Source organism: Sorex fumeus, unplaced genomic scaffold (assembly GCF_029834395.1).
Source record: "Sorex fumeus unplaced genomic scaffold, SorFum_2.1 ptg000014l, whole genome shotgun sequence".
In the NCBI taxonomy this organism is placed as follows: domain Eukaryota; kingdom Metazoa; phylum Chordata; class Mammalia; order Eulipotyphla; family Soricidae; genus Sorex; species Sorex fumeus.
Genome location: NW_026606071.1, coordinates 19,312,891 through 19,333,156, shown reverse-complemented (window position 1 = coordinate 19,333,156; position 20,266 = coordinate 19,312,891). Strand labels below are relative to the sequence as shown.

General features: G+C 40.2%; 1 protein-coding gene across 2 annotated transcripts in view; it reads left to right on the top strand.

The window, feature by feature from the left end:
* The first annotated feature begins 1,302 nt into the window (after positions 1 to 1,302).
* Positions 1,303 to 20,266, top strand: part of TMEM237 (transmembrane protein 237) — a 33,116-nt gene continuing 14,152 nt past the window's right edge. Inside the window, exons 1-6 of one of the 2 annotated variants that reach the window (XM_056111750.1) lie at positions 1,303 to 1,357; positions 3,991 to 4,022; positions 4,817 to 4,827; positions 5,833 to 5,889; positions 17,471 to 17,608; positions 19,101 to 19,230. In XM_056111750.1, the coding sequence (XP_055967725.1) occupies positions 1,322 to 1,357; positions 3,991 to 4,022; positions 4,817 to 4,827; positions 5,833 to 5,889; positions 17,471 to 17,608; positions 19,101 to 19,230 (404 nt within the window). In that variant the 5' untranslated portion in view covers positions 1,303 to 1,321. The remainder of the gene's footprint in view (positions 1,358 to 3,990; positions 4,023 to 4,816; positions 4,828 to 5,832; positions 5,890 to 17,470; positions 17,609 to 19,100; positions 19,231 to 20,266) is intronic. The other variant, XM_056111751.1, reaches the window with a different exon arrangement.

The following is a 20,266-nucleotide window of genomic DNA, read 5'->3' as shown; positions in this document are numbered from 1 at the left end:
CTTCCTGTGCCTGTCCCTCTCTTTCTGACTCGTTTCACTTATTATGATACTCTACATGTTAATCCATTTTCAAATTTCATGACTTCATCTTTTCTAACAGCTGCATAGTACTCCATTGTGTAGTTACTATGCTTTCAAATCCATCATCCAACCTGTTATTTATATATCAGGATACAAGGAAACAATCATTCTTCTGATCAGAGCTATTTTTGTCTTTGTTGGGGGGCAGGTACACCATTCACTCCCAGTAGTACTGTCAATCATTTCCCAAAAAGATCATAATCAAAACTCAGGTGTATTTAAATTAGGCAAAGGCTATGAACTTTGGTCCTGTACCAGGATCTGAGAAAAAATCACAAGACCTTAATGTTATTGCAACGTCTTTACTTCTGCAACTCTATGGGTTTCTAGGCCCTTCCTTTCCTTACATCTGTTTTTTAATTTTTGGGTTTTGGTCCATCCATGTGGATGCTCAAGGGATCAAACCTGGGTAGGCTGCTCGTAAGACTGGGTTTTACCCGCGGTACTATCTCCCTGGGCCCTGCATCTGTTTATCTCGTGCATCGTTCTCAAGTTCACACCACCCCTCCAATATCTTTCCTAACTGTAAACCTGGAGTACATGCTTTGAAAGATTTGTAGTTCTTTTAAACATAGAATACTGTTCTTCCAAACATAAAACCTAGCCAATCAAAACAAACTTATTTCTTATTTTTTAAAAAAATGCTATTTCTGGGGGCCGGAGCCATAGCACAGTGGGTAGGGCGTTTGCCTGCACAGCGGCCTACCTCGGTTCCATCCCCAGCATCCCATACGGTCCCCCAAGCACCGCCAGGAGTAATTCCTGAGTGCAGAGCCAGAAATAACCCCTGAGCATCGCTGGGTGTGACCCCAAAAAACAACAAAAAAAATGCTATTTCTGTGAGCCTGGATTTGATTTTTAGGATGTGCTCCTTTGAAAAACAGGTTTCCCATCCTGTGGATGGAGCAGCCCGCACAGAGTCTGAGCGTTGCCCGCGGTTTCAGCCTCCGCGCGCTACTCGCTCTCACACAGAGGCGGGCCAATTGTCCTAGCACCGCTTCAATCGTTCGACTCGAAAAACGCTGGGCCCAGGGATACACGCTTGGGACCGCCAACTCGGATCCCGAGGAACGCCAGGCTGGGCGGCGCGAAGGCGGGCGGAGACGGGCCCCGGGGCGGGGGTGGGGGGGGGGCGGCCTAGTCGGGCGCCGCGCAGCCCCCGCCTCCCGCAGGTGCCGGCGCCGCCGCTTCTCCGAGAGGCTCGGGCGGGCGGCAGTTGGAGCGCGGCGGCGAGCGCGCCATGAGGGCCGACTCGGGACTGCGGCTGGATGCCCCGGTGAGCGGCGAGGGGAGTCGGCCGCGAGGAGCGGGGGGGAGGGCGGGGCGGTTCGCCAGAACGTCGCACCCGGGGAGGGATCTAGGCGGGCGGTGGCGGGAAGAAGGGGGAGCTCCGGGCTCCCCGAGGAGAGGCAGGTCTCGAGGCCCAGCCGGTGCCCCCGGGTAGGCCCGGGCCCCGCGGGAAGTTTTCCCGGACCCGGTGCCCTTGTTGTCATGCCGACGGCTCTTTCCTCGCAACTCCGACGGCTGCAGGCTGCGGTGCAGCCCGTTTGTCTCCACCCTCCAGCCCCTCCGGCCGGGCGTTTAAGCTGCCCGGGAGCGAGCTCGCGTCTGCAGGCCTGGGGATTCTACTCGGGGTCTTCCCCGTGCCACAAGCCAATCACTGCAGCCGCCTGGGAAACCTAGGCAACTCCGACCGCCGCCCGAGCCCGCCGGGGTCCTTCTCGAGCCTGTCACGCTGGCTCCGACGCCCTCTTTTAAGCAGTATACACCGTGGGACAGTCAGACCAGCCCCCCAGGACCCCCCCCGCCCCCCACGGTCCCACCAGGGCAACGGGTGCCGCGCGGCCTGCTCGGCGCGACCCACGACGAACTGCGCCTGCGCGCGGTCATCCTGGGATGTGTGTGTGTGTGTGTGTGTGTGTGTGTGTGTGTGTGTGTGGCGGGAGGGGGGGAGGAGCAGAGCGAGCGGGAGGGCGGGGTGTGAGGAGGATAGAGAGGCGGGGCGTGGGTGTGTGGAGTGTGGGTGTCAGCGAGGATGGAGTGGATGTGTGAGGGGGTGGAGGGGTGGGGTGTGAGGGCGGTTGAGGGGCGGGGTGTGAGGATGGAGGGGCGGGGTGGAAGGTGGGACTTGAAGATTGGAACGTGAAGGGTGGGCTGTGAGGAAGGCGGGGCACGGTGTGAGGGGCGGGATGTGACGTGTGGGGCTTGAAGTGAGGGGGACGGAGGGGCGGGGTGTGAGGAGGCGGGACGTGAGGGGACGGGGTGTGAGGTGGATGGAGGAGAGGTGTGTGTGTGTGTGTGTGTGTGTGTGTGTGTGTGTGTATGGGCTTCTGAGGAGGATGGAGTGTGTGAGGGGGATGGAGGGGCTGGGTGTGAGAGGATGGAGGGTGTGAGTGAGGAGGATGGAGAGAGTGTGAGGGGACGGAGGGACTGTGTGAGGGGGTGGAGTGGGGCAGGGTGTGAGAGGATGTAGGGGCGGGGCGTGAGGTGTGGGGAGGGCTGTGAGTGATAGAAGGGGCGGGGCGTTGAGGCGGGGTGGGGGGCGGGGGTTCCTAGGGCACCTGGTGTGAGTGCTGAGGAGCAGAGGACGGGCGCATGTTAGTGTGTATGGTGGGTGAGGGTGTGGTCTGTGAGTGTCCGGAGTCGGGCAGCATCTGCTCGAGTCCCGGGTTTTGGACAGAATGGGAAAGAAGCAGGTGGTAAGCGAGTCTTAGGATCTGGTGTTCAGCTAAGCAGTTGTACTTTTGAGGGGTTTGGGGGTTGGGTTTATAAATGGATGACTGACATTGTTTTTGCGGGTTTTTTGAAACGTGGCCTTAATGCCAGGACCGAGTCTGTGGACCGAAAGCAGTCTTTGGTATCTTTGAAACAATAGCGCTTTCTTGTGACTGACCTTTTACAGTTGTGCCTTTGTTGCTGTTGGTGTTAAAACAGCTTACTCTGTCTTAGAGCACTGAATCAAATAAATTGCGAAGTTCTCTACAGTTATACAACATGGTACTCTTCTGTCTCACAGTTAACGCTTTTGAATGACATTGTAGGCTGCAAGAAACGGTTGCGGTATTAAACTTGTTTTTAGGCGTTTACGTATTTTATTCTGAAAGATTCCAAAGTGAGTTTTTGGTTGTTGGTTGGGGATGTGAGCATCACCAGGACCACACTCCAAGGGCCACACCCAGTACTACTGGGGTGGGTGGAGCGCTTGGTGGCAGACATGGAACCGGAGCCCCTCACGTGTAAATAAATAAAGCTTGTACCCTGCTTTGTCATATTCTCAGCTTCCAGAATGCTTCTTAACTGTGTTAGCTTTGATCTGTAAACGTCTTCTCTTATTGAAAAGTCATGTTGGTAATTGTTTTTAAATACAGTCTTCAGAGTGATCTTTTTAAAAAGTTTATCATGGTTTAATTTAAAACTTCATTGGTTTTCCATTAAACTAAAACAAAATCCAAACTTCTGACCTAACCTGATCCCCGCAGCCTTCCTTCCCTCCACCCGCAAAGTCTGGAAGACTTTAAGCTCAGTCTTCATAAAAACCATAGTATTTGCTCTCCTTTGGCTCTTTTCTTATTCATTTTTCATCTCAAATATCTTAGATAAAACTCTTCCTTACTATCGTATGATATATGTTCTTCTCTAATACTTATCTGCTAGAATGTAAATTCATAATAGTGGGATCCCTCTGTTTTTCTCAATGCATTTCTAGTGCTTAGAAGGCTTTACTTGTAGATAGAAAAGATTGTCGGAAAGAATTTGATATGGAACTTAGAAATTGCCCAGCTGAGGTTAGTCGGTTCCTCTAAGGTTTCATTCACTCAATGGAATAGTAATTAGCCAAAGATTTGAGGTATCCGAAGTAAGGTTCTCTATGGCTTTTATTTACAAGCATCTTTTTTCTTTTCCTTATAGCGCCCTCCACGAACCCTTCCTCCTGTGCCAAGGTAAACATAATTTATAATAATTTATTAGTGAGTTTCAAAAATACAAAATAAGGTGAAAATCTGATCCGGACCATAGCAAAATTATAATTCAGACTAAACTTCTTAAACATGTCAGCTAAAAGTTTTCTAAAATTTTAAAGATGACAAAAATGCTTATGAAACTCATGAGTTATTAAACTAGTCTTATTTCAAAGCCTGAATGTAAACATGTTAAGATCCATATGGGATGTTAGTGTCATTTGTCAGAATCCTGATCCTCTTTTGTTTACCAGAATAGTTTCTCCAGTTTAAGCAGATTTAATCAGTGACAAAAGAAGGTTTTTTAATCTGTTTAATCCACTTTACTAACAGATAGTAGGGAGTATATATATGTTGGTTCAGAAAATATTGACCTTAGGGTGATAGTACAAATGGTAGGGCATTTACATTGCAGTGGCTGACCTAGGTTTGTTCTCTAGCATCATCTAGCATCCATAGCCCCCTGAGAGCGCCAGGAGTTACTCCTAAATGCAAAACCAGGAGTAACCCCTGAGTACTGCAGGGTGTTGCCCCAAAACAAATACAGAAACAAAAAAAGAAAAATAAAATATTGAGGTTATTGTTTTAGCAGTCTGTTTGATATCTTATTCTTGATAATTAATGGCTATCAGTTATCTGATTGTGTGAAACTAATTTGATTTCAGATTTATAATAGTTTCAGGCACTTCTAAGGTGACAATATAATAGATTTCTAATTAACAGAATTTCATTTTTTTTGTCTTTATCATGATTTAATTTGATTGGTGCCATTAAAGTGCTGTTCAAGGTGAGTCAGTTCACTATTAAAATCTGTATTTTTATAATGTATAGTTCTAAATGTAATATTTTGTGTCCAAAGTGATTCTTTTATATTTCTCTTAAAATCTGTTGACTTGTGTAATTTATAATACTACCATGTCCTTTTATCATGATAATCTCCCTATGACTTCCACTTTATGGTTTATAAATAATTAATAGTTATATGCTTGATATTTTATCTTACAAATATAAAAGTACTTATCCTTGAATACAGTTACCCAGAACATAAATGTTGGTTGGTTTATAGTTCTTTAATTGGACTACATTTGTTTAGTCACTGTAGGTTGAGTTATACTATATTCACCCCAAAATTTCAATTATTTTATATCATATCCCAATATTTCTTATTAATACAGTCAACTTTGGTAACAGTCGACTGCTTCTTTCACTGCTTCTTCATTTATGATGTGGTGATTGAAATTATTTCTATCCTATGGTCTTTTCTTGCCTCATTCATTGCCCCAGCAAGGGCTTACTTTTTACTGGACAAGGGTTTAAGAATCTCATGCATGCTATCCATCACAGATTAGGGAAAGGACAGTCTCAGCAATCCTAAATCACTGCTTTGTAGAGAACAGGATCAAAGTTACAGTCAAATAATAGGTTGTAAACTGTAAAAATACTCAAACTTTTTCAGAATTCTGGCTCTTAATATGACACATCTCTTTTGCTCACTGTCTTAGCCCATAACTGAGTGCAAAGATGGGTGGGAAACATAGGGGGTCAGATGAATGTTTGGTAACTCCAGTTTCTGTCACTGTGTGTAGTATGTCATTAGCAGCAAGGTGCTAGTACCAAACTGTGGCCTCTCTTTGACTGTTGATTTCTTGCCTTTCCCCTAATGTGTGAAAAACAAAGCCAAAAACAAATAAAACCAGGGAAGAGAGGTAAAGACTTTCCATACTCGAAGTTCACTCTAGGGTCTTTTCTGCAGTTTCAGGCAGCCTTTTCTCTTTTATTTTTTTGTTTATAGGTGATATTCCACTCAGTCGACCCAAGAAAAAGAAACCCAGAACAAAAACCATACAAGGTAAGTTGTGTTGTATCACAGATTTTTGCTTTCTTTTATTTTGGAGCCACATTTAGTGGTACTCAGGGCTTACACCTGACTGCATTCAGGGATCACTCTTTTTGGTGTCTTTTATGTCTCTTCTCTGTTGTTCAAACGTTCGTTCGGTTAGGTGTTCTAAGGCACTGAGATAGGCACGCGGAAGAAATTAATGATTCACAGAGAATCACAGACTCACTCAAGTCTTGTGACCAGGAGCAACCTTTTCAGCCTCCTTTTATTTGCTGACTTATTATCACATCCAGTAAAATTCAGCCATGTAGGAAGAATATGTAAATTAACAGTTGCTTAACAAACAAACAGAAAGCTATAAAAATGGAAACATAGTCATTTATGTAAATGGAAACATAGTTCATGATCTCCTCACACCTAAGGTCTGTGATAAATGGGAAAGAATTTTACATCCAAAGCCTAATTAGACATGAGGTATGTGAGAAGGGGAAGCTGCTGCTTTGTGCTGCAGGATTTTGCTGGCTACAGAAGGTCAGTTTTGCCTTTTCCATATCAATCAAATTTTCAAACTTAGGCTTGCCCACCTAGTTCAATGTGGGGTCCAGGCCCTGCTTCCTGCTTGCAGAGCAGCATCCAAGGACTCATCTTCATGATATGGTTGGGCACCAACATCTCCCCCTTTTTTGTTTAAAATGAAAGATCAAAACGTAGAATGGCCAGTAATAAATAACATCTGTTCTCACAAATCTTCCCAGCAATGCCTTAATGACACTTTGAGAAAAACTCAAACCATCAGAAGTAATCCATGGTCAAATTTCTGGAGATCTAGGAGTAGGAAGATAAGCCTTACACATACTTTTGAGTTAATAGTTTATGCTTTAACAAATGATTTCTAACCTTCTCTACAGAAATTTTAATTACATAATACAGAGTTTACATATATAGAGTTGACACATTTTTAGTAATATTCCAGTTCCAGTCCTGGTTCAGAGATATTTGTCAACAGAGACCAACTAGTTTCCGAGCAAAAACAACACTTTCATGCCATTTCTGGACGAATTCCACAGTCTAGATTTTTCCACAATCAGCAACTGCCTCAATTGTCATCACTGTGATGATTTTGTGTTACAATGAGAAAATTCAGGAATCTCTTAGTCTGTTGAAAGAGGTGGATGAGTAACTGCCGAAGCACTCCCATTATCAGACTCTCCTCTCATGGTTGAGGAAGAATCAACAGCATCCAGACACCTACTTGGATCTTGGAAAATAGAAACTTCCGCCTTCTTAAACCATAGATGGTTTAATAAAATATGCATGGAACACTACCCAACATTACATTCAAAACCTTTTGTAACACTTTAGATATTAATTTCCTAAGTTCAGAAGGCTGAGAAAGGGCGGAAGGAGAAGAAAATTCTGAAGCTAGTCTGACATTTCTGCAGGAAAACCTGTTATCTCTTAAAACTTTTACAAATACACAATACGGTGACTTCAGGTTATCAAGCTGTTATTTGACATTAATCCATTATAACTCCTTGCTAATTAGATCTAAAAATTTTAGCTGCTAAAAGTCTCAGATCAAATAAAACACAGGTAGGTATACAATTGGTTGCAAAAAATAAGTTTTGCAACCAATTGTATAACTCTAGAAACTCATGTTTTGAACAAAACCAGTACCTTTTGAACCTGTTTTTAGATACAGTTATTTCAATTCTCATTTTAACAACTCAATGCAATGCCGATACAAACAAAAAATATATTTAGAGAGAAATGTACTAGCATAAGAAAAATGGACCACTTTTTACAAAGCATGAGGAAAACGTCTTTTGACTTAATTTTAATAGTTCTTATACTTTAGTTATTTCAAATCATGAGCTTTCTACACCAATCTAACAATTTTCACCTAGTTTCAGGTTCTAATTTTACAGTTCTTCCTTAGTAGTAGCATATTCTGAAGTTCAAAATAATTTCAACTGTTAATTACTATTAATGTTTTTTCAATAAAATATTTTATATTGAGAATATTAATTTCTCTGTAGGTGCCATGTTCTGATCTTTGGTTAAATCTTTGTCTAACAAGTTCCAAAAACACGTAAACTTTTTAAATTATTGAACTGCATATCACTAACCTCTGTGATGGGGCTGCTTGCCCAGTTTCAAAGGATTTCTATTTCCGATTTCAACCTGACTCTAACATTTGAGCACTCAACATAGAGACAGAAAGACAATAAACATCACATGTACATGTGCACTCAGACATACCTGATTGATATGACACTTTAAGAACCAGGAAAAAAAACCTGATGAAAAAAACCAGAGAAAGGAAGGGCAGTCCCCAGGGTAAAAATTTTCTGTTGGTCAATTGGGATTATCCCCCATTTCTCAGTGTAACTAGCCTATCTCCTGCATGTTAAAATGGTGTCAAAAAAGCGCTTTTGTTTTTATAAAGCCGGCAAAATTTTATAAAGAGGGGATCCATACTGCAGTTTTTTTCATTTGCCATCTCTTATTGTGATTCATTGGCAAGCTTCAGTCTTTTCGTGGGACACTAAAAAAGATCTTTATCTGTGGAAATAAAAGCAAAACCTCATTCCCATCTTTCTACCAGGCCTGGAATCCAATTCCCAGAGACTGGGACCCTATAAAGGACTTTATATCTCTGAATAATTTTATCTGAATTATTTTTTATTCTATTAGAACATATTTCTTCTGAGCTATTTTGAACTTTCCAGTGTTTTTCTACAGCTGTTATGTTATTAGAGCAATGCAAAAGATTCAAGGTACTCACTAATAAAAATAAAAAAAAAATTCAAAGTAAACAGTGCTCTGGATATTTGCTGTCTGGGAGAATGCGTATATACTCCCCTTTTTTGTTTAACATATCTTAAGTGAGCAATTTGCTCATTCAATAATGGCTTGTCCTGTACTATTATAAGGAATTCCTGTAATGATTGATACCATAAGCACAGAAAAAAATCACGCGTTTTTGCAGAGGTATAAGCAAGCACATTACCAGTTTTCATTGCCTTAGGAATGCCCATAACAGCAAATGCTTCTAACAAATGAGTAAGCTAAAAATTAATGCTGTAGGATACTAGTATAGGCACCCCAGCTTTTTTGAGAGAGCTGTTTGCTTGCAGGATTGTTTTCCATCCTTTGACTTTGAGTCTGTGTTTGCTCTGACTGTTGAATTTCTTGTAGGCAGCAGAATGTTGGGTTCTGTCTCTGAATCCATTTTGCCACTCTGTGTGGCAAAATTGTCTTAATTGGTGAATTTAGACCGTTGACGTTGAGAGACATTATTGTTATGGGGGTTTTGTGTCATCTTTCTGTAAGGGTCTGTTGTGGTTGTAGGGTTTGTCTTGTCTTACAGTATCCCCTTTAGCCCTTGTTTTAGATTTGGTTTTGAGTCTATGAAGTTCCTGAGCTGCTGCTTATCTGGAAAATAGTGTACTGTTCCTTTGATTTTGAGTGAGAGTTTAGCCAGATAGAGTATTCTTGGTGAAGCATTCATTTCAGTGAGTTTTTTCACTATATCTCGCCACTGCCTTCGGGCTTGGAGGGTTTCCTCTGATAGATCTGCTGTGAATCTAAGGGGTGCTCCTTTGTATGTGATTTCCTTCTTTGAACTTGCTGCTTGCAGTATTGTATCCCTATCGGCAGCATCAATCATTCTAACTATGATATGTCTTAGAGTGTTTTTTGTTAGGGTCTCTTTTAGCTGGTACCCTTCGGGCTCCTTGAACCTGAATGGCTGCATTGTGGAGCTCTGGGAATATTTCAGCAATGATTTGTTTAACTGTGTTTTTTTTCGTTGGGATTGTTTCCCTGAGCTTCTGGTAGTCCAATGATTCTAATGGTGTTCCTCTTGGAATCATCTGCTAGGACTCTGATTCTCTGTAGAGCTATTTTGAGGTCCCTTGCCACTGTTTGTTGTTGCCTGTTGGCTTGGTGCAGCTGATCTTCCAGCTCACTGATTCTCTCTTCAGCTGCGATCATTCTACTGTTGAGAGAAGAGCCTGAGTTTTTCATTTCTTCTACGGAATCTTTTATTCGTGACATTTCTGCTCTCATTTCTTCGCATAATTTGTCGATTTTTTTCTATCATGTTACTAGATATTTGTCTATTTCATTGAGTTGATTTAACATCTTCATGACTTTGTATCTGAATTCTTTGTCAGAGAGGTCCCTTAGGTGAGCAGTATCGACAGAGTCTTCTGGATTCTTTTCATTGTCCTCCTCATGTGGTGGGGATTTGCATTGCTTTATATTGCTGTGTAGGTTGGGGACTAGGTTCCTTGGGGACTAGGTTCCTTAGTATGGCTAACAGCTGAAAATAGGCCACGCCCACTTCTACAGAAGCCATTCCCACTTCTGAAGAGGCCACATCCCCACGGAAACCTGGGTTTGGGAGGAGTGAAAGGCTCCCAGGGTGAGGGGCGAAAGGGAAAGGGGAAGGCAGAGCTCGGAGTTGCTTTTCTCCAGGCGTCTGGGAGCACGCCTGGGGGGCTTGCAGGGAGAGGTCCAAGTCCTGGGTTCAAGTACTGGTGGATGAGCTGACCTGGGTTTGGGAGGAGATCAGCACAGCGTGAGGGGCAAAAGGGGAAGGCAGATGCTCAGAGCTCCAATTCATTCTTTTGAACCGAATTATATGGAATTTGTAAAACCTTATCATTTTGCATATTGGTATAAGCAGCCTTTCCTTCTTTGCTAGCATCTGTGAAGAATGTAACAGCGGATTCAATAGGTTCAGTTTTTATAAAAGTAAAGTAAGTAAAATGTTAGGCCAAATCCAATTAGCAAATTTAAGAAATTGAAATATCTTTTGCTTTGGAAAGTTATGAATTTTGCCCAAATAATTAGTGCAGGCAATTTGCCAGTTCTCATCAATTTCCCTTAGTGCTTGAATTTGTTCACTAGTCAGTGGTACAATAATTTCAGCAGGATCACTCCCTATTGTCTAGTTCTTTTTCTTCCTTTGAGAATTATTTGATATATTATATATATATAAGTAACCAATGTTTTAGTAGACTTGTTACGTAAAAAACTCCATTCCACAATATTAGTTTCTTGTACCAAAATCCCAGTAGGAGAATGTGAAGTACGCAACACTATCAGATTAAAGTTTTCTGAAGAATCAGTTCTATTCAGATGAGCCTTATAACAATTTCCTCAATTAGTTCTAATTCTTGTTCAGCTGCTGGGCTAAGTTGCCTTGGGCTATTTAAAGAGAATCACCTTCCAATGTTTCAAATAAATTTTGTAGGGCATAGGTTGGAATGCTCAGAAAAGGCCGTAACCAATTTATATTTCCTAATACTTTTTGAAAGTCAATTAAAGTTCCACTTTATCTCTCCGAATTGGATGTTTTGAGGTGTAACTTTACTCTATTTTTACCCATATTATTTGTCCCAAAAATTCCCAAGGAACCTTACATTGGATTTTGTCCTGTGTAATTTTTAAACCCCATGACTCTAGTTCATAGGTTACAGCTTCATAAACTTTCTGCAAATTTATTTGAGTTGCAGCAGTGATTAGAATATCATCCATATAGTGAATAATTTTGACTTCAGGTACTGTGCCCTAATTATATCCAATGGTTGATTAACAAAATATTGACATGTCGTGGGACTTTTTCATCATCCCTTGAGGCAGAACAGTTCAGTGATATCTTTTAGCAGGAGCTTCATTATTTAAGGAAGTCACAGTAAAAGCAAATTTTTCTCTATCCTCTTCTCTTAAAGGGATGGTATAGAAACAATCTTTTAGATCAATTATAATAATATTCCACTGTTTTGGAATAATGGCCAAATTAGGCAGGCCCATTTGTAAAGGACACATTGGTTCCATGCAGTCATTATCTTTTCTTAGATCAGTTTACATTCGCTATTTACCAGTCTTTTTTCTTAATAACAAATACAGGTGAATTCCAGGATTAGAGCAAAAAACAGTATGTCCCAATTCAAACTGTCCTGTAACCAATTCATGCAAAGCCTCAAGTTTTTCTTTTGTCAAGGGCCACTGCTCAACCCAAACAGGCTGAACCTTTTTCCAGACTATTGGGAGAGCTGTTCTTCGAGCAGCGGCCCAAATTAGAAAGGCGATTGCTGAGACACCTCTTTCTCTTTAATATATTTCACACCAAGTTTTTGCAACAAATCTTGTTCCCATAGGGTGATGGCTATTGGAGCAATATATGGCTGGATGACTGCCGTGTCTCCATCAGGATCACTAAAATGAAGAGGTTGCACACTCTGCTGAACATCAGTGACCACACCCATATCAGAAAAAGTAATGTCCACACTCTTTTGCCAAACCATAGGCCAATGATGAGAGGTGACAACAGCAACATCAGCACCTGAATCTAACATACCTTCCAGTTTTGTCCCATCCTTAACTGTCATAAACTAAAGTAGGCTTATCATCAGTAATCTTTTTTGCCCCAAATATTTCTGCATTAGTGCTTCCAAAATCACCTCCTCTTTTCATACCTGTAATTTTTCCTAATATACATGGAAGTAAAAGCAGTTGAGCAATACTTGCTCCCCTTTGATATTCTGATATCCACTTGAACAGTGACTATAAGTGAAATTTCATACACAAAATCACTGTTAATGAGTCCTACTTTTACGTTAACACCATGCAAAGTCATACTGCTTCTCCCTAGTATTAATCCTGCTGTTCCTTTTGGAAGGGGTCCATAAACGTTAGTCAGAATTTTTTAAATTTTATTAGGAGTCAGAAACAAATCCTGTAAAGCCAAAATGTCAGTGGCTACACTTCCTTCCATTGCTCTCGTAAGGTCAATATAAGATAGTTTTTCTGTTGATGTTCTTAGGTTTATCAATTATTACCATCGTAGGGGAATTTAACTTTTTCTACTGACAATTCCCGTATTGTTGAAGGGGCCCCGGGTCGAGCCCTGACTCCCATTTCCCGGTGACTCATCTATGAGATTTCTAAATTTATCCTTTTTTGAGCAACATTCATTAGCCCAATACTTCCCTTTCCCAAATTGTCTACAAATGCCTGGTTCTTTCCTTATCCCAGATTTAGCATGAGTACAATCTCTTCTGAAATGTCCAACAGCTCCGCAGCTGTAACATTTCACCTGACTAGCTTTCTTAAAAGCAGTGGCTATAAATTACGCCTGATGGGTTTGTGTTCCCACTTCCCTATACATTCTTGATAAAATCATCCAGAGAGTTTTGACCCATTAATTTAGAAATCTGAATTGCCTTTTGGCAATCTGCTGTAGCATTTTCCACCGCCAAAGTTAACATAAGCATATCACAAAGGGCCTCATCAGGTAAGGCCTTTTCAAGAGAGTCCTGGAGTCTGGCAATAAAATCTGTATAAAACTCATTAGCTTCTTGAAAATCACCAGGTAATATAGATACACAGCACAAAGTGTAGGCTGAATCAAAGACTCTTCCCCACTCTGTTCCTCTAAGACAGGAGTTTCTCTGTAAGTTTCATGGAAAACTGACGAATCAGTGGAGAAAGACGTATGAGAAGACGAGAGAAAAGGCTCCTCAGATTTAGAGTCAAAGTGCAAAGAAGTCAGGGCAGCAGCAATACAATTATAGATGCTCCATTCATCCGCTGAGATCAAGTCTCCATTTTTTTGTGCTTGACACAATTCTTTTTCTACTCTTTTCTACAATTTCAAACTCAACTGTTCTCTATTTCTAGGCTTAAACCAATACCAGTACCTTTGTACCCTCTCAAGGAGGCGTCGCATTATCTGTTCCTTCAAAGGCAGACCAGTTGGTTTTCTTAGAGATTTCAGGATGTCAGTATAGGCATCCTGCTGTGATGTAACTGAATTACCCATTACCCCTTTTCCTTTTCTTCCTCTTTTCCCTCCGATCTGCTGAGAGGCTATGTAAGCCTGGTGCTACGTTTTCCCTCTCGGTTTCTTCCGTACTAGTCCTTATCTTTGGGCTCCACATTGTGGCACCAGATGTTATTCAAACGTTCGATTAGGCAGTCTGAGGCGCTGAGATAGGCACAAGAAAGAAATTAATGATTCACAGAGGATCACAGACGCACTCAGGTTTTGTGACCAGGAGCAATCTTTTCAGCCTCCTTTTATTTGCTGGCTTATTATCACGTCCAATGAAATTCAGCCATGTGGGAAGAATATGTAAATTAACATAGTCAGTTAACTGAAACAGAAACACAAACAGTTATAAAACGGAAACATAATCATTTACATAAGTGGAAACATAGTTTTTTACATAAACAGAAACATAGCTCTTGACCTCCTCACACCTAAGGTCTGTGATAAATGGGATAGAATGTTTACATCCAAAGACTAGTTAGGCCTGAGATATGTGAGAAGGGGAAGCTGCTCCTTTGTGCTGCAGGATTTTGCTGGCCACAGAAGGTCAGTTTTGCCTTTTCCATATCAATCAAATTTTCAAACTTAGGCTCACCCAACTAGGTCAATGTGGGGTCCAGGTCCTGCTTCCTGCTTGCAGAGCAGCATCCAATGACTCATCTTCATGATATGGTTGGGCACCAACACTTATCTGTTCATTTTCACGGTCACAACTATAGTCATTTTAGTTAATTTCTTCTTCCCTAAGTTATCAGGTTGACCTCCAAATTGCTCTGTACTTCTCTCTGTCTTCCATTCTAGTAAGTTCTGTTCACGCTGCTAGACAACATCTTTGGGATTGAACCCGAAGCACCTGCTGCATGTTAAGTATGTGCTCTGACCAGTGAGTCATCTCTATGCCCCCTGGATAGACTTCTGAAAGCTTATGGCTTGTACCTTACAACTAGCCAGAAATTTATACTGGCTTACCATTGTTAAAAAAACAAAAACGTAGGAAGAGATGGTGTATGAGGCAAAGGGAAGAAATGAATATGAAAGTGCATTTAGTGAAAGATATACAAAATGAAAAGAAATAAGAATCACAGAGACTTAGATTTATAAAGATACTGAAATGTCAGCCTAGGGTCCAGAGATGTGGATAAGCAAAGCAAATGCATAAGAACTAGATTTGATTACTAGCACTAAGATAAAGTAAAATAAAGTAAAATTCCAGACTAAGAACATGCTCATTATAGAGCAGAGATACAGTTTTAGGCAGGTCTAGCTGCATTATCAGAACTTCCATTTTTTTTGGTGGTGGTGGTGGTGGTGGTGGTGTGTGTGTGTATGTGTGTATGGAGAGAGAAAGAGAGAGGCAGAGACAAGACAGAGTGACAGAGAGAAGGAGAAAAAGAAACATGGTGCTGTTAACAAATAGGAGCTATTTTGCTAGATTTTATTAAAATTGTTAAATGTTAATAATTAAAGTCTAGATGTTCTTAATATATTTATATTCATATAATTTTTTAATTTAATTTTTATTAGTGAAACACCATGAATATATTCATCTAATTTTTGTTTTTATAAAAGAGAAAGTCTACTTTCATAATTATTGTCTTCTTTCTGTGTTATTGGCAGGTGTTCATAAGTAGAGAAGGAAAATTTTTAAATTAGATTATATGTATTTGTTTCCAGTAAGAAAAGTAGTGTATTTTCAGAATTTAATATATTTTATTTCTCAAAAAACTGTTATAAATAGAAGTGCTTTAAAGTAAATATTTCTTTTTATGTTTAAAATTTTTTTAGGGAAACAGGGATATGGCTGAAGGGCTAAGCCTCATGTTTTGTACGCAGGAGCCCTGGGTTTTATCCCCAGTACCACATGGTCAGATTCTCAGGGCTTACTCCTGGCTCTGGGCTCATGGATCACTCCTGGTAGTTTTTTTGGGGACTATATGTGGGGATCAAAGCACAGTTGTCTGCATGCAAAGCAATTACCTTATCCCATATACTATAATCTCTGGCCTTATTTGTATTTCTTTTGTGAAGTAGATAAAGGAATTGTCAGTTGAAATATAAATCAACCAGATATATCAAATCTGTTTGAAGATTGAGAGACTGAAATAAATTACTTAAGTGAAGAGTTTTATAAATTGTCCATTAATTACTATATCCATTACTTTATCATGTAACCATTTATTAATGGAGGATACAGTTATATAAAGACAGACTATTCTTTTTTTTTTTCCCCTTATTTTATTTTATTTTTTTAAAGTTGTAGATTTACAATATTTTGTGCTTTGGTTTCAATTATACAATGATCAGATACCCATCCCTCCACCAGTGCCCATTTTCCACCACCATGGATAATATCCCTCCCACCCCCATCCCCCCATCCCCCCTGTCTCTGTGGCAGGGCAATCCCCTGTGTTCTCTCTCTCCTTTTGGGTGTTGTGGTCTGCAAAAGAGGCATTGAGTGGCAAACATGTTCAGTCCATAGTCTACTTTCGACATGCATCTCCCCTCCTGGGAGGATCCTCCAAACATCCTTTATTTGGTGCTCCCTTCTCTATCTGAACAGCCCTTTCCTCTAGGATACCCGGCTGGCCTCTAAGTTATGGAGTAATCCTCCTGGTGCTGATCTCAGCTATTCTTGGGTATTAATCTCATACTTTGTTACTTTATATCCCCCAGATGAATGCAATCTTTCTATGTCTATCCCTCTCTTTCTGACTCATTTCGCTTAGCATGATACTTTCCATATTGTACCACTTGTATGTAAATTTCATGACTTCATCTTTTCTAAGAGCTACATAGTACTCCATTGTGTAGATGTACCAAAGTTTCTTTAACCAGTCATCTGTTCTTGGGCATTCAGGTTTCTTCCAGTTTCTGGCTATTGTAAAGAGTGCTGCAATGAACAAACAAGTGCAGATGTCACTTCGACTATACATTTTTGCCTCTCTGGGATATATTCCCAGGAGTGGTATTGCTGGGTCAAATGGGAGCTCAATTTCTAATTTTTTGAGAATCGTCCATACTGTTTTCCAGAAGGGCTGAACCAGTGGACATTCCCACCAACAGTGAAGGAGTGTCCCTTTCTCGCCACATCCACGCCAGCATCGGTTGCTTTTGTTCTTTTGAATGTGGGCCAGTCTCTGAGGTGTGAGATGGTATCTCATTGTGGTTTTGATCTGCATCTCCCTGATGATTAATGATGTAGAGCATTTTCTCATGTGCTTTTTTGCCATTCGGATTTCTTCTTTGAGAAAGTTTCTGTTCATTTCATTGCCCCATTTTTGGATGGGGTTGGATGTTTTCTTCTTGTGGAGTTTAACCAGTATTTTGTATATCCTGGATATCAACCCCTTGTCAGATGTGTATTCGGTGAATATCCTTTCCCATTCTGTAGACTAAGACAGACTATTCTTAAGGTCTAAGACAATGGAGAGATTCTATATGGTGACAGTTTCTGCTGTTTTTACCTTTCTGAAAATTTTGAATCAGTTTATCCTCTTGGACCTTCTTTATCTGTTCTTTCTTTCACCACCCCCAGTATTTTTCTTCCTCAGTTGTAATCCTTCATTTACTTATTTTCTCCACCTAAAGCCCAGAGGTAAAGCGAGGATTAAGGAAATTAAGACTTGGGCACAATCAATTCTGTAAGATTAGGGGGGTTTGTCACTTGGTTCCTCTTTGTGACTCTCTAAGACTTGGTGATCTCTTTTCAAGTTACCCCATCTTCCCCCCACTGTTTTTCTGTAGGCAACACTTCGTTGGAAGGTCTTGTTCAGACTGCTGTTGGTAAGCCATCTGAGGGCAGTGAACCACCAACTAAAGAAACCATAGAGCATCCAGAAGCTTCTGTTCAGAGAAGATCAAAGAAGACCAAGCTATCTTTCGGTATAAGAAACCAAGGCTAGGTTGTTATAACAGTTGTGGTTTTCAGGCTGTGTTTGAAAATATGTTATCATTTTCTTCACTAATAGAATATCTTCTTAGGGGAAAGGATAGATTCCATATTAGTACTATAGTGAAGCAATAGCCAACATTCATTGACACTTAAAAAATTATCAAGAAGAAAGTATAGGTTGTAAAATTATTTTTTGAGAAATTGTTCATTTGTAATTTGATAGGAATGTAAATTGATATGGTGTATTCAAATGACTAGTAATAGAAGCAACCCCGATAGTTATAGTAAAGGATGTAGATTATAACATTATTTGTAAGGATAGAAATTTATAATAACTAGCTATGATGTGATATTTGCTATGTAAACAATGTTGGATCCGTTTTATATAAATCGGGCAGCCAGTAACTGGATTGTTAAAGTAAAATAGTAGGTTGTAAACCATTACTAATGAGTTGACTTAAAAACACAAATAGTTTGTCAAAGATTCCTATTCAAAAAATATGTTGTGTTAAATTCCTAAAAGGAGGAATAGCTAGAAGATTAGAAGACTGTTGACTTGCTTAAGCTTAATATGCTATATGCAGAAAAGAGTAAGAGTAATGGTAGTAGACAAACCACAAACTGCTGCCCTTGGAAAGGCTAGATGGCTCTTGACTGGTATCTGGGAACTTGACGGGTAAATAGTTTTCTATGCTGCTGGAACTCTGTGCACACAATGTTATTTACATGATTTATGCTGCAAAACTGCTTTTTTTTGGAGGCGGGGAGGGATCAGGAGTTTTGGCATATACCAGGTAGGTGATGCCTATGTGATCAGCCCTCATTAAAATCCTGGGATGCTGTATCTCTGAGTTTACCTGGTAGAGATGATGTCACATGTACTGTTAACTTGTTGCTGAAGAATTGAGCATTCTGTGACTCCTGTAAGCCGATACTTTTTTTCTTGTGAAATTTTGCCACATGAGCTTTTCTTTTGCTGATTTTATAGCCGTTTACTATAATACACCATAACTGTCAGTGTAATAACTTCTGAGTGCTGTGAACCCTTAGAGCAAATCACTAAACCTAGAAATAATCTTGGATGATCTCCAATACATTCTGGTGTTTGGATTGCTTAATTTTCACTCCCCCACCCCCTTCTGTTTGGCATCACTGTTTCAGAATTTATTCTGTAGAGTTAGAAATGTAATATGTTACTTTTAAATTTTGTTACATAAACACAAAACCATATAAAATGGTAACAAAATATTTAACTCAATTCTGGGGCTGGAGTGTTAGTAGTACAGCTGGTAGGGCATGTGGCATACCTGGGTTCAATCCTCTGTACCCCATGTGGTACTCTGAGAACTGCCAAGTGTGGGTCCCCTCCCCCTGCAGAAAAATACTTAATCCAATTAAAATTATTTTAAAATAAATAATGTTCATTGTTTGTCTTTCTGTATTTACAGTAAGTTGAAAATGGAATCTAAAATTTGTTTTTAGAATCTGAGACTTCCTTAACCCAGAAGAAGACCTCTAGTCCATCTCCATTACAAAATGAAAATGGTATTGAGGTGGAGCCCCCCTCTCCAGCTGAGGAGACAGTCGTTCAGAAACCTAGAAGAAAGACAAAGTAAGTTGTTGTATAGTCTCATATTCTACAGGGATTCACTGATGTTCAATTTGGAGCTCCTGAATAGTGCTTCTCATGAACACTTAGTAGTTACTTGTGATCTTGTATCTCTATAATAAAAAGTATTATACAATTATCAGTTAAGGCAATCTAATGATAAATTTGAAGATAATAAACAACTGAGAAAATTAAAATATTGAGAGATGCCTCCAGACCCTGTGCTAGGCTGAGTCTCATCAGGGCACCCGGAGAGGGATGGGTGGGCCCACCACCTGCTCAGCCAGAACTCCGACAGCCAAAAACTACCCAATTGTAGCCATGCTCACACTGATCTCCACAGGCTCACGATGAGCCTCATCCATGAATGAATCTGTTTAAAAACTCAGGTATGTGGGTTTTGTGACTGAAATCTCCAGGCTCTCCAGAGTTGGGGTTGGGTGACCTTCCCCCATCTCCCTGTTCTTCTGGGAGCCTGGCAGTCGTGCCTACAAACTGCCTCTGGTGCCAAATAAGCTCATTAACCAGCCATGATCCAGAGACTCACAAATAAGTCTTGGAAGAGAAAAAAAGAAGAAAATTAAAATACTGGCTTTACTAAAAAAAATATTTTTTTAAAATTTTACTTCTCTGTAATAAGCATAAGACTATAATTAAAATTTAAAAGGTAGTATGAATCAGATAGGATATTGTGATATATTTTCTCATATTAACAAAATTCAGAGTTTGATTATTTCACCAGACATAAATTCAAATATCTCTAATCTGTCACATGTCAGGTTAAAACAAAGAACATTAGATTATACTACATAATATAAAAGAATATACTGCAAGTTATATACCATTATTGTTTATATTTGGAAATGACCCTACAAATGATGATCAATATATATTCAGAGAGAGAATTCTACAGTTTTGATCTTACAAATATAGTTTAGTTGCTTCATTTTCCAGATGAGAAAACTGAAATTTACAGAAATATAGGTAATTTTCTATTTACATAGCTACTAATAACAGATCCACTTGTATGAAAACTAAA